General features: G+C 45.0%; 1 protein-coding gene across 1 annotated transcript in view; it reads right to left on the reverse strand.

Moving 5' to 3' along the window:
- LOC125039462 (protein bark beetle-like) overlaps positions 1-15,000 on the reverse strand; it is an 82,452-nt gene that overhangs the window by 11,090 nt on the left and 56,362 nt on the right. Inside the window, 27 exon segments of the mRNA XM_047633418.1 lie at positions 120-134; positions 490-615; positions 1,321-1,445; positions 1,792-2,022; positions 2,138-2,349; positions 2,584-2,837; positions 3,114-3,371; positions 3,565-3,861; positions 3,986-4,139; positions 4,248-4,456; positions 4,574-5,650; positions 5,956-6,168; positions 6,336-6,456; positions 6,762-6,897; positions 7,112-7,216; positions 7,498-7,595; positions 7,885-8,007; positions 8,348-8,542; positions 8,885-9,111; positions 9,371-9,534; positions 9,908-11,439; positions 11,594-11,751; positions 11,861-11,952; positions 12,200-12,438; positions 12,652-12,856; positions 13,188-13,324; positions 14,196-14,386. Of these exon segments, the coding sequence (XP_047489374.1) occupies positions 120-134; positions 490-615; positions 1,321-1,445; positions 1,792-2,022; positions 2,138-2,349; positions 2,584-2,837; positions 3,114-3,371; positions 3,565-3,861; positions 3,986-4,139; positions 4,248-4,456; positions 4,574-5,650; positions 5,956-6,168; positions 6,336-6,456; positions 6,762-6,897; positions 7,112-7,216; positions 7,498-7,595; positions 7,885-8,007; positions 8,348-8,542; positions 8,885-9,111; positions 9,371-9,534; positions 9,908-11,439; positions 11,594-11,751; positions 11,861-11,952; positions 12,200-12,438; positions 12,652-12,856; positions 13,188-13,324; positions 14,196-14,386 (6,894 nt within the window).

The raw sequence follows: 15,000 nt of genomic DNA on the forward strand, positions 1-15,000 counted from the left end.
TACCAAAAAACAAACTCAAATATCAGTGATAGGCTGCCTCATACCATACGAAAAAAGGGAAAATAACCCCATCATGCAATATTTTTTTACTCCACCTGCTGTGGACTTCATAACCTTACCTACGGAGTCCAGACCTGTGCGTGGGTTGAGAGGGAGGCGTGCGAGGTGCATAAAGGTGTGTGATTAGACAGGAATTTAATTGGATGATAAACTACATATTTAAATTTTCCCCAGAAATAGCTGGAAAAAATATGACAACACACTACCAAATGCACATGTTCTAATCATGATAAGAATAAAATAAAAAATACATGTAGAACATTATAAAAAAAAAAAAAAAAAAAAAAAATAACTCCTCAAGAACAATAATAATATCAACAATAATAAACAAGAACTCAATTTAATCTCTTCAAAAACACATACTATAAGAGCACACTTTTATCTTTTGAAATCTGTGTGAAGTTCACTTTGTAATGAAATCATACTTACACCGATTCATTTACAGCAACAACTTCATATGCGTTGTCCAAATTATAGAAGACGTTCTCAACAAACTGCTGGCCAGCGCTCCCAGCTATAACAGTACCCTGGTAAGTTGGGTCAACAGCGACGTTCCTATAAATATAATATTGGAATTTAGTTCATTTTCAGGAGCAAGACTGATTAGTAGTTATAGTTGCAATTAAAAGTATTAGCATTCATGCATTTATAATTACTGTTTATGGTATCTTAATTTTGCATAACACAAGGAAGAAAGACAAATTGAAAGAAAAAACGAAAAATATACAATCATAATAACAATAATTACAATAACAACAATTAAAATAATAACTGTAATAGTTAAAATACTATTACTAATACTAATACTAATAATGACAAAAACAGCAACAACAACAACAATAATAATAATAATAATAATAATAATAATAATAATAATAATAATAATAATAATAATGAATAATAATGATAATAATAATGATAAATGGTAATAATAATAATAATAATAATAATAATAATAATAATAACAATAATGATAATGATAATGATAATGATAATAATAATAATAATAATAATAATAATAATAATAATAATAATAATAATAATAATAATAATAATAATAATGGTAAAGGTAATGGTAATGGTAACGGTAATGGTAATGATAATCATAATTATAAAAATGACATGAACAACAACAACAATGATAATGATAGTGATAATCATAATATCAATAATGATATGATGATGATGATAAAAATAATGAAGATGATGAAAGCAATACTAACGACAATATGAACCAAGGAATTCCCAATTAGAACATACTTGGCAAAACTGCTATGCGAGGTGGTTTGGTAGACTGGCAAGCGAACCTTCTGGAATCCATAAATGTCCAAGATGTGTCTTCCAAGGTTGCTGTGTACGTAATTGTGGGTGAAGATGGAGACAATCTGAAATATAAATGGAGTTAGTATGGGTGCCTAACTGTTACCGTGCTGACTTTACGTTGTTTGGAGTTCACGGGGGAAAAAGAAATGTTGTTGAATCTAAAGGCTTATGAAGATCTAAATTTTCCTTTAGATTCATTATCTACGGTTTCCTTGTTCTGTTCTGTCCACAGTCAGTTATAGGTAGAGGTAGAAAGCACATGACAACCAACGCTTTCTCTAAGTATGGAAACTGATGATGATTCCTTGAACTACCTCTCTGTATCTCCACCGCAAATTCTATTACTACAAGATATATTTTCTTCACTACCTTTCTCACCAAAATACATATGAACTACCCTGCAGTCACCTGAGCCAAAGTAATGACATCGTGGTAAGGACTGTCGGACCAACTGAAGTCATTATAGGCAATGAGGGCGTGCTGGTACGCAGAGTTCTCCCGGGAGGCGACGTAGAGGGCCGGCCAGTGCTGCGTGGCCTCGAAGAGGTTGTTGGTGATATTTGCTTGCAGTTTTGTTGCTGCTCCCATGGACCCTGCTAAGATGTACGCACCTCCTGTGTTGTTCCGTATCAAGTTATTCTGAAACGGACCATGGAAATAATATAATTAATTGTTTCTTTTACTCTGACCCGATGTAAAAGAGACGCTCATCATGCGGCTCAAATATTCGCTGTTAAAAGTTCGTAAAACGCACCTTGATGTAGACATCTTGCATGTTCTGTAGGTCGAGGTGGATGGCTGCTCTCGTGGTGGTGAAGTTTCCATACAATTGCTTACCATTATTTTCTATACGGCTGTACGAGAAACACAGCCAAGGATTCACCTCACCAGCTGTGGCCGCGAAGATAGCGCCCTCGTCATTGTTGTAGTATTCGTTGTATGTCATGTTGTGGAGGATGTTACGGTCTGTCGATGTAAAATAGTATCAATTTACCATGTCATATGATGCATAAACCTGATTTACAAAAATAACCCAAGGACAAAGTATAAATGTGCTTTAAATTAGTTAAACAAAGCTGGAGACAGTGTATTAACTTCCTAGTAGAAACATGTCCATAATAGGATAAAAACAAAAGTATATAGATATATAACATATGCTGATTCCCATAATCATATCAGAAGCGATGTTGTGACACGTACTGATTCCCAGATTAGAGATGGGAAGCGTCACCACCTCAGCCACGAATCCCAGATCCCCCGAGGCTCCCGTGGCATGAAGTTCGACCGAGATGCTCGTTCCCTCCGTCTTAAAGAACTTCATCAGGTTGTTGCTGTTCATGTGGATTTCGGCGAAGACATCGGTCGTGTAGTTGTAGATATCGCCATCATAGAGGACAATGCGATCCGGCATCATAGGATCCATGGTAGAGTTGTAGGAGTTGTACTGTAGGAGCCTTTTAAGGAAATGCAGATACTGTTAGTACGTAAAGGAAGGAAAATGGAAGTTATTTCATCGCGTTCTGCACATAAATGTTGCTTGGAATAAAAAGGCGAGCTGATGAACAGGCGCGCGCGCACACGCACACGCACACACAACCATCCCTGAGACGGCTTATTCGAAGAGAACACTATGTGCAATTTGGATTTTTTAGCCATTATACCTTTCCCACATTTCAGACAAACCGTCCCTCTTACAAAATCATTACGGGCATACCATTACCCATCTTTACCTGAAACCGAAATTCTTCACGTTGAACACGGACGAGAATATCTTCACGCAGTCCACGGGCCTGTTATCGTACTTGTAATACAGCAGGATTCTCTCTTCGATCATGAGTTCCTTGGTGGAGTCGCACATGTCCACCATTCCGAACATGTGGTAAGGGAGGCGCACTTTGGCCACCGGGAAGTAGGAGGATTCCTCGGACTCGCGGGTCTCCCCTGTCAGGCCCAGGAGCGAGATGCCCACGCCCAGGTTATTTACGAATCTGCGTGCGTGAGAGGTGTGGTTAGTTTTCTGCTAGACTCTAGTTAGCTTTCTCTGTGAATAAGTATAATATCTAATTGGGTTCAGTTTTTTTTTTAATGGAAGTGCGACGTTACTACTATTAGCAAACTCTTCAGGAAATATGATCAGTGTTTCTCCATAGAGCAAACATGATCGAGACCCTCATGGCTCACTTGTTATAAAGCATTTCGAATCCTTTCGTTGCCGAGACAATGGAGACGCCATCATAAGCAGAGTTCCTGACCGTCACTCCGCGCAGAGAAGGCGTATCGTGGAAGGACATGACGGCTGGCGACTTGTCATTGTGTAGGATTCCTGCGCCGATGATGTCCACCCACTCCATGACAGAGGGGTTTATGGCGATTTCAGACTTGCCGTGGATGTAGGGATGCGTGTGGATGTTGCCTGGGTCGTGCTGGTGGTGCATTCTGTGGTACACGTCCATGTGCTCGAAATTCGGCACTGAGAATCTGAAAGGAAAAAATACGGCAGTGACAACAATGTACCATCTCAATTTTGTTACTTGTATTTTCCTCGTTATTTTTGTAAAAGAAACAAAAATATTGGACCACTTTTTCGTGTAATTTTGTTTACCTGATACCGCCCCAATATTCCTGAAGGTCATTCTCCAGATTATGTTCCCCGCACGAAATGTAGACGAAGTCGCCGCTCCAGGCACATTCGTAACTGTGATCGTATATCTGGCCATTCATCCGAAGCGGACACTCGTCCAGTCTCGACTCGGAGCCTAGAAACCAGAAATTATGTTTTTACGTGTAGATTATTGCCTATCTATACTAAAGCCACATTCAGCGATGCTATATTACTTATTCCATTTATTAAAATGGTCTCTTACCATCACACTGGATTGGGTCTGGCCATGACCTGATGCGGATAAGAGCGCTGGGAAACATTTCCGTCCGTTTGTTGCGACTATAGAAAATGTTGACTTTATTATAACCCAACTGATGACACACGACTTCGGCATTTCGCTCGGTGAAGCGGTCGTCGCAGATAGGAACCCACTGCTTAGTGGTTCCATTGAATATATCAAGGAATCCATCTCTGTTAAAATAAGGAATACAATTATAATTATATTAAAAAATTAACTTAACAAATATTGTACAGTTTTTAAAGTGAGAAACAATGCACTGAATCTTTAGTATAACTGTACTGACTTACCGTCTCCCTTCACATTGCCCTTCCACGCACAGCCTTACAGCCTCCAAAGACGATCTCGTCTGCCGACCGACGCGGTAATGCGTGGCGGTGGACGTGTCGATGGGCCTCATGATGATGCGGTCGTCCCGCCTCCCGACGGCTTCCAGGCGGCCCAGAACGAGAATGCCAACGCTCGGGAAGAACTCGAGCGTCGCCCCGGGCTCGATCACCAGGGTCACTCCGGGCATCACGGTTAGATCGGATTTCACGACGTACGGCTCCGAGCGTCTTGGTAACCTTAGGTCCTTCATAAGGCGTCCTCCCAGAGAATTCAGGTCCATCACGTTTCTGTTGGTTCCCGCTCCCCCCACAGACGACACAGGCGCCGAGAGGCTGTCTTCGATGAGGTACGGCAGATAGTCGGCCAAGGCGAAATTGTTCCAGTCGTCGAAGTCGAAGATCCTCTCGCGAATCACGTCCGGGTCTCGCGAACCCCACCAGTTGGCCTCCACGTTGAGGTAGTTGTCGATTCTGCTCGTGTACAGCCCTGCCAGCAGCTCGTAGTCCATCTCGTTGGAGCCAAACTGATTGTGGGTGATGTTGATTTTCTGGAGTCCTCGAACAGCTATAGTGTAACTTGCCGGCTGGTATGCGCGGGATGCACTGCTCCTCAACTGGGTCATGTGCCTGTTTCCTTGCACTCTGTTGTACTCGAAGTAGGCACTGACAACGCCAAGAATACCGCTCTGGCTATCCGTGTCGAACTCCACCACGTAAGAAGCGACGTTGGATATGATTTCATTGTCGTGAATGAACAGCTCCTTCTCCATGCCCTTCAGGGACATTACTCCTTTATAGCAGGTATTCTGTTCAAACTTCGAGTAAGTCACGTTGACGCGAGCGAAGTGGCCATCCACCTGGAACCCAAATTGAGCGTTGTTCACGAACGTCGATGCGTTGACGTAGACGGTATGCGTAAAGTTTTCGCTGTACTGCCACACGTAGGGCAGCACGAGGTTGACGCCGCCGCCGCCGTTGTTCTGCATGACGACGTCCTCAAGAATCCAGTTGAAGAGGTTGTTGGATTCGCGAACATCCCTGGGGAAAAGGAAGAAAATATCTCTGAATCCATCTGAGGCAGTTTGTAAATTTGGGTTACGCGGTTTGAAAACAACATAACTTCATAATCAAATAACTTTCTAGGTAATTAGTTATGTGATCTTTATACTTACTATCCCAGATATAAATCAACAAAACGCGCACACACACACACACACACACACACACACACACACACACACACACACACACACACACACACACACACACACACACACACACACACACACACACAGACAGACACACACATCCAGCACCAAATGAATCTGCTTAATCCTCCTTACCAGCTGTACTGATCGATCCCCCTTCCGTTCCCTGATATCGTGGTGCTGTTAAACATGAACGTGATTTCGCCGATGTCATCATTGTCCATCCTCGCTCTGAAGGGGGACAGGGTGTAGACGGCTTGGTTCTTGTTGTCGATGATTTGGGAATTCATGACCAGAATGCTCTCGTTTGCGGAGCGAAGCAAATGGTCCTCGTCGTCGGTCAGATACCTTGAAAAAAAGTGAGAATGTCATGGTATTTCGAATAATGAATTGCATCTATTGCAATAAGGACTCGAATTATGATTATTTTCACACACTTTTTACCAGATAATGGAATACCGTATATACATCGTATACGGATAATATACGGAATAATAAATGACGTCATTAATTACCTGTTATAATGCAAGGTGGATATTCCGATGTCATTATTACGTATCTGCGAATCTTCAATGTACACCATCGGCCATTTGGACCGGAAGTTGCGAAGATCTCCAGCTTGGGCGATGTCTTTGCCTGAGAGATGAATTCGTATTAGAGGAAGAGGAAGGGGAGACGGAGTATATCAGCTGAGAATGCGATTATGAGAGGGGGGGGGGTAGAGGAGGGGTGAGGGAGAGAAAGAGAAGGAGGGAGAGAGAGGGAGGGAAGGACACACACACACACACACACACACACACACACACACACACACACACACACACACACATACACACACACACACACACACACACGCACACACACACACACACACACACACACACACACAGCCAGAGAGCCAGCGATATAGCCCGAAAGGAAACTATGGCACCAAGGCTTACGATCGACGGCCGTGAGCATGATGATGACGTCCCCGAGCGCGAAGGGGCCCGAGGCGTACTGGAGGGTGATTGCGTAACTCCCCGAGGTCGTCGGAAAGGCCACCAGGTCCCCGCGGACGTCCCATCGGGAAATATCCTGCATGGATGAAGAGGTTATTCCCAGGTCAAAGGTCATGGATTAAGTCTGCTATGTTATTCATTAGAAATCTTTAAAAAATGTGTCCTTTTTTATTCATAATAATATACATCTTGATATATATATAGATCGGTGATATTTATAGACACCTACTTTATTCTTCCAATATAAATTTCAGATCCATTTCAATATACAAAAAGAGAGGACAATTTACCTCACTCTCAATGATTTCCTGATAGTCATAAATCACAATTTGTTCGGTGCTTTCGGGTACAATAGGATTGAGTACTTGAATTCCGATCACGTTGGAATGTTGCGTCTGGAAGTGAAAAAATAAATTGTTGATTTTTCGACAAATATTGCATGGATTGCGTGTCTAGTACTCGACAGCTAAAATGTTTAAATAACAAAATCTATTATAATCTACATCAGACCTTTTTTCCAATAAATAACAAAAATGAAAACAATTATATAAATGTGAACAAACCTAATGAAAGAAACCTTACGAAATCCACCTTTTTGGCCCCTGCACAAAACGGGAATCAAAAGCCAAAATTACCACGAAATAAAACACAAACAAACACCAAGAATTCAACCCACAGACACATGGAGGGTGACCGACGCCTGCCTCCCCCTCATCTCCTGCGTGATCAGCACCTTCGGGCTGTTGCTCGTCAGGACAATCGGCGAGGGATTATCTGTGACAGTCGTTCAGAGTAAGTAGGTCTTATCGTATATTTAGATTCTAAATAAAATGATGATTTTGTTTCGAACAAGTGGAAAAAAAACTATTTTGATGATTACAAAAAGCAGAAATGTTTCAAATTGCATATATAATCATTAAGAAATATACCTAGAATATTAATGTCATTATTGTCAGATTCTCAGTATAATTTCGACAAAGCAAGTAAAATAAGAACGGAATCCCTTCTAACAACAATAAACACGTAAATACGATTTGAAAAGACATAATGATGCAAAACACACCTGGAATTTTAATGTAATTCTCCTCCTTCAGTTTCATCCATCCGGTCAACTCTCTCTGTTCAATTCGGGTCAGGAATGGGTTGAAATGCAGGCCCGAACCTGAATTTTCTTTTAAGAAAGATCCTGCAAAGATAAAATAGCAATTTATACAGACTAATGTTGAATAAATGACTACGAGAAATAAAGGTTACGTGATAATTATCAATAAAATCTACTTTACTACTAAATTTGCTTTCTACGGAGCTGATCTTCCAAAGTCATGTTGTCTCTTATCAGTTTTCGTAAATCGAGAGAGAGAGAGAGAGAGAGAGAGAGAGAGAGAGAGAGAGAGAGAGAGAGAGAGAGAGAGAGAGAGAGAGAGAGAGAGAGAGAGAGAGAGAGAGAGAGGCAAATAGACAGACTGCCAGAAGGAGAATGTAAGAGACAAAAAGAGAGAATCCCTCAACGCAACCCCCAATCCCACCTGTGATGTTGACCCCCAGCTGCCTCATACTGATGCCATGCCGCTTGTTCCTCACGAAGGTACACCCTTTGAACACCCGCGCCTCCGGGTTGGCGATAGCGTACTGGTTGCTGTAGATGACGCCGATTCCGTCCTGGGAGTTGTCGCGGACCTCGATATCTTGGATGACGTGGTGGTGGAAGTCGATTTGCAGGGCTGCGGACGGAGGGCAGGGGGAGCTCGGGGTTAGGGAGTGGCTGGGAATAAGCTCTTGAATTCTAACTGGTGGGAATATGTTTTCAGTATGAACTGCTTGATGAAGTTCTAGCTTCACTTTTGGTTTAGAAAATTTTGTTAATTAAAATATTTTCACTAAACTTTTGATCTGAGACACTGGAGGACGTGATATCAAAAAGCGTGATAAACATGAACTTAATTTTCTTCCATCACCAAAGCAAAATAAGTAATAAAAAACTCAAATACACCATCAATATAAAACCCAAACCTTCCTCGGAATCAACGCAACTTCCCCAAACTACCAAAGGCCCGCTTCCTCACCCGGCTTGAAGGAGCGCGTCGTGTAGTCCAACAGCCCGGCCTTCTCAATGACCACGCCCTTCATGTGGCTCTCGTGCGCAGTCATGCCCAGGCGGATGCCCGACCAAGTAGCCGGGTAGCAGCGGATGCCCACGTCCTCCGCATGCGAGCACGAGTTCTCCAGCTCCCAGAAATTGTCGCTCTTGCACCGCGTCAGGTCGGTGTCGAACTCGTCGCACCGCAAGTTGCTGGGGGGGGGGAATGGAATCTCGTTGGGTTTACTACTATCAGTATCATTATCATCATCATCGTTTTTATTATTATTATCATTATTATTATCATTATCATTATTACTACTATCACCATTATTAGATTACAGTGTATATTTGTCCGGGCATTTGGTGACGGTTAGATAATGCCCTTCATATTTCTTTTAATTTCAACAAATTTTGCACTGCGACTTTACACTGATGAATCCAGAAACTGAAAGCTAATTATATTACTCACCTGAGCAGAATCCTAGCATCCTGTCCCTCTGGCGGCATAGAACCGTACTCGATGAACCAGTCCTCAGGATTCAAGACGTACCCCATCTGCTGGCACGCCACGGCCGCCATCTCCTCCTTCCAGCCGTGGTTACACACCGTGCCCCACTCCGTGCCGATGTACACCTGTCGAGTGTTACGCCGGACGGTCATTTGCGTAGATTTGGATTCGTGGTCTCGTTGTAAGGTAACTGATCTAGTGTCTACTGTCCTTATTAATTCATGAATTTATTTTGTTTTTCTTGTTGGTTACGAAAAATAATAGGGTGGGGGAAATCTACTTCAGATTTTCCCCAGGTTTTTATAGAGATTGTTACTTAATGGCTGTTTTATATTACAAGATTTTCGTATACTAATTATTCGTGCTTTAGATTGTATAAATAAGGATGTACCTATTTCTAATAAAAATTCTTCAACTCATTTCGTATATCTATCCATCATGCATGAGTCACTCTGCCTGAGAAACTCAGTCTCCCCCCCCACCCACCACGACTCTTACCATCAGGCGGCCCTCCATTTCGTCTCTTCCGCCAACCAGCTTGACGGGGACGGCCGGCCCCTCCGTGAAGTTGGCTGCCATGGCGTCCGCGGTCATGTTCAGAGCATCCGTAGTGTTCAGCGCCAGCACCTCGTCCTCCTTCATCAGGAATGCCCTTGCGGCCTCTTGTTCCTTCGCCGTCGTGCCCCTGAGCGTGAAGCGAACGGCCTCTGCGCCGGATCCCTCCGTCCTCAGGAGGCCGGCGACCATCATGCCCATACCCTCCGCGAATTCCAGAGTCGACCCGAAGGCGATGGTGAGCGTGCCCGTGTCGTGGACGTAGATGTCGCGCGTGACGGTGTAGACCCCGTCGTGTAGCGTGATTTCGCCGTTGACTTCGCCGCCGATGACGCGGTTGTCCGACGGGTCAAAGAATTCCGGCTCGCTCACTTGGCCCGGCTCCGTGACGGGCGTGTCCACGTTGGTGCTGCTGAGGAGGAACGGGTGGAACAGCACGAGGGCCAGGTTGTAGCGGTCGCGCCGGTCCAGGATGTGCTCGAAGATGTCCGTCTCCCGCTTGCTGCCCAGCCAGTTGAAGGTGGCGTTGATGGGCATGCTCTGGTCCCGGGCGTGCGAGCTGATCTCGTAGCGCGAGCCGGGGTTGTCGATCAGGTTGCGGTACAGGACGACGTTCGACGAGCCCACGCACACCACGCCGGCCGAGCGGCTGCGGGACTGAATGTTGCTGTATAGTTCCTGAACAACGTTGTCTTTGATGGCGTTCCTCTGGACGAGGAGGCTCTGGTCGAGGCCCCGCAGCGTGAGGCCCAGACGCAGCACAAACCAGCCCGTGTTGTATTTGATGTTGTTCCTCCTGATCAGGCCCGTGAAGGGCAGCAGCAGCAGCTCCACCTTATCCTCGTTGTAGACCATAAGAGTTCCGCGGTCGTTTTCATTCATTTCATTGTACTCGATCGTGAGGTTCATGTTGACAGCCGGGGAGATCTTGATGGCCAGGCGGTGGTTCCTGTTGAAGAGGTTTTGGCCGATTTGGACGGTGCGGAGCTCCCCGTCCTTCAGCCAGCAGGACTCGACCTCGAGCGCTGCCGCCTGCCCCTCCGAGAAGTGATTTCCGCTGATGTTGACGAAGGCCTCCCTGCAGAAGTTCCCGACTCGGACGCCCACGTCGACGTTGCCCTCGATGGCCGAATAAGCCACAGCCGTCTCTTGGCGGATCTGCGTGTCCAGGCCACTCTCGTTGAACCAGACGGCGACGCCACGCAGGTCGTTGTTGGCGATGCGGCTCCACGACACGTTCTGCAGGCCGCCCTCGTACGTGATGTTGACGCCGTCGCCCACGTTCTGGTCCACGGTCGAGTACGTCACGTTGACGTCGCCGGCGCCCCCGCGGACGTTGAGGCCGGAGCCGAAGAAGTTGCGGGTCAGGTTCGAGTGGTGCACGTGCACGAGGCTGCGCATGTTTTCCACGGCGACGCCATGGCCGCTGTTGTTGGCCACGAACGAGTTCTGGAGGCTCAAGTCGAACATTTTATCTGCAAAGTAAGAGCGAAATTGTTGACAACAGGAGGAACAAAGTAACAAGACAAAAACAATAATAATGATAATAATACTAATCAAACAATGCCAAACAAATATTTCTTCATCGAATAAAAAATCCAGTCATAAAAAGAGAGAAAAAAAACTTACATTTACTAGCAACAACCTCCATGAAGACGACGCTCTGCCTCATCCCCTTGGCGGACACTTTGATGTAGAGCCTGTTCCCGCGGGACACGACGGACGGCGGGTACGTGCCGTTCTTGATCTCGAACTTGGTGAGCAGGTCGCCCCATTCGTCACGGTCCCTAGGGAAGTTGATACAGTTGTTACGGTTCGAGTTATTTGCATAAATTTGTTGAAATTTAACAAGGGGCTGTATTTCTAACAACACTTTCGTAATCAAAATCGACCTACCTAACTTCTACAGTGCCGGCCGCGTCCTCGTCCGTCTGCATGTACGTGAAGTGGACTGAGAAGACGAAGTCGGCTTTGGAGATGTAAAATTTCTGAAATAAAGCATGAAATCTATCATGTAAAACAGGAAAATACGAAGTGATTATTCATTTTATGTCCAAAAAATCGATTCATTATTCATCTCACATCCCAAAATCAAATTAACTACATCACATCAAAAACAGTCCAAACTCTTATCGACCTAACACCACAAAACCCAATTATGCTTGTCCAAACCCAAGAATGCGAAATGTTATCCCCCGCCGCACGCCACACCCCGTACGCCGACGCTGCACTCACCCTGTTGCACGTGAGGTCGTTGAGGGAGAACCTGTCCTGGTTGTAGACGGTGACGATCGGGTAAGCCTGGTTGGGGTTGGACGCCCCCGAGCAGAAGTCCTGGAAAGTGTCGGAGGCCGAGCGGTCGGGCTCCCGCCGGTGGAAGTTGTACTTGATGCCGTCGCCGCGGTTGTCGGACACCCTCGTGTTGTCGTTCACCAGCACCGAGCCCGTCGAGGAGTTGATGTACACGCCGTAGCCTAGGGAGACGAGGTGGGGGAGGAGAGGGGGCGGTCTGAGTTTGGTGCTGCTTGGCAAGCTGGGATTAAGTTCGAAAACATTGATTTTTTTTATTTTGTTTCTTGTTTGTTGGGCTTTCTATATGAAAAAATAAATGAAACAAATAAAAAACAAAACAGGAAGAAAATATACAAAATAATATAGTCATCAAAAATACCTAGCAACTGTCCTACCATTATTTCCCGAGATGGTCGACTCCTGCAGGTGGAAGAAGGTGCCAGGCAGCGTGACGTTGATGCCACTGAAGGCGTTGTTGGAGATGGTCACGTGACTGATGCGAGGCGGGACCTTCCGGCTCATGATGGCGGACTCGGCCTCTCGCTGCGGACCCATCCCCGCGTATTCCAGGTCCACGTAACTCAGAATAGACTTCGAGACCTGGAGGAGGAAACATTGCTTTCTGGTTAGAAACATGATCAGGAAACACACAACCCCCTAAAAAACACCAACTTGAAAGTATTACAGAAAATATATGTCACTGTATCAGCAAGAGAACCATAACTGACCTCAATTCTGATTAACAACGACACAAATCATTCAACCGTACTTTCTCATCACAACGGCGCAACCAAACAAGCGCACCAAAACCACGACATACCAGAAAAAAACAACATACCTCTGCATCACCAACACACCAAGAACCAGCCATAATTCAAACAAAAAACAGAATAATAATAAAACAACAAAAAAAAAAAACACTCCAACGTACTTTCTGATATAGTGTGTTCTCCTGGAAGAGCTGCTCCTCGTACTCAGCCTCTTGGAACATGATTCCCCGCCAGTAGTTCGTCCCCTTCCAGAGGGCGTGGTAGCCGTCGCAGTCCAACCCGAGGTCAGGGTGCATGTCTGGAGGCGGTGGGTAGATAAGTTTATAGGGTTCTCAGTAAGTAGATATTGTTATGAGTACAGTGGTAACGTGTCGGCCTCTCATCCGAGGGGTCGGCGGTTCGCGCCCCGCCCAGGCGCGAGAAGTTGCAATTGTCGCCTGGAGGTTACTGCTGTGACTGGGCACCACGGCGGGTAAGGACTAAGACGAGTCAGCACCAGCTGACACACGTTAGCGAGTCGACATTAGTCGACACAGGCCGGGCTCCCCTCATTGGCATAGCCCGGGCGAAGCTCAGCTTCGCATATCGGACTTATCCTTAGATATTTTCATGGGCGGATGGAGAGAGTGAGCAACAAAATAATTTTAGGTAGATGGTTACATGTCTGAGCAAATAAGTAATTAGATGTTTGTCTAAATAGGTAGATTCTGATATATATATATATATATATATATATATATATATATATATATACACATATATATATGTAAATACATATATATATATATATATATATATAGAGAGAGAGAGAGAGAGAGAGAGAGAGAGAGAGAGAGAGAGAGAAAGGGAGAGAGGGGGAGAGAGAGAGAGAGAGAGAGAGAGAGAGAGAGAGAGAGAGAGAGAGAGAGAGAGAGAGAGAGAGAGAGAGAGAGAGAGAGAGAGAGAGAGAGAAGAGAGAGAAGAGAGAGAAGAGAGAAAGAAGAGAGACAGAAGAGAGAAAGAAGAGAGAAAGAAGAGAGATAGAAGAAAGAGAAGAAAGAGAGAAGAAAGAGAGAAGAAAGAGAGAAGAAAGAGAGAAGAAAGAGAGAAGAGAGAGAGGAGAGAGAAGAGAGAGAGGAGAGAGAAAGAGAGCAAGCGAAAAAGAGAGCCAGCGAGGGCCCGCCACCTACCGCACACGCCTCCCCCCATGGCGTGAGTGTTCCACGCGCACTTGGTGATGTCGTCCTCGATGCCCGAGCAGAGCGGTGCCTCGTAAAGGATCGCCGCCGTGTCGTTGTTGGCCCTATCGTGCCACTCCCAGTACTTGCCGCCCGTGTAGCCCATCTGCCGACACGCCACGGTCCTGTCCTCTGCCGTCCAGCTGTAAAGGAGAATCATTTTAGATATCTATTTACTGACCAACATTCTTTTTTTTAGTAGTAGTAGTAGTAAGAGTAGTTTCTGTCCTCTGTCGTCTAGCTGCAAATAGGGAAAATTGTTTTAAGTATTTAGATATTGACCAAAATAATGTTGCTAGTGATTCTAAGTGGTTCGTAACATCTTTTTAAAAACAGTTTTAAAAAGAATTAGCAACGGTAAAAATAAGAAGGTAATGCGTGTTTAGCGGACGTAAATCCGATTTGTTTTCCAGTGGGTAAGCAGTGGTAAGTCGAGGCCACGAGATAATCACGTGAAGAGCGTTGAAATCTCTCTGTCCCCCCCCCCCCCCCCCAATTATCTTCTCCTTTTTCATTGTGTTTTCATTTTAACTCTTTTTTTTTCTTTCTCTTTTTTTTTTATCTCCTTCTCAGTTTCCTTCTATCCCTCACTTTCCCCCTCTCCCTCTCTCTCTCACTCTTTCTCTTTCTCTCTCTCTCTCTCTCTCTCTCTCTCTCTCTCTCTCTCTCTCTCTCTCTCTCTCTCTCTCTCTCTCTCTCTCTCTCCCTCTCCCTCTCCCTCTCCCTCTCCCTCTCCCTCTCCCTCTCCCTCTCTCTT

The sequence above is a fragment of the Penaeus chinensis genome, chromosome 27 (assembly GCF_019202785.1).
Source record: "Penaeus chinensis breed Huanghai No. 1 chromosome 27, ASM1920278v2, whole genome shotgun sequence".
Classification (NCBI taxonomy): domain Eukaryota; kingdom Metazoa; phylum Arthropoda; class Malacostraca; order Decapoda; family Penaeidae; genus Penaeus; species Penaeus chinensis.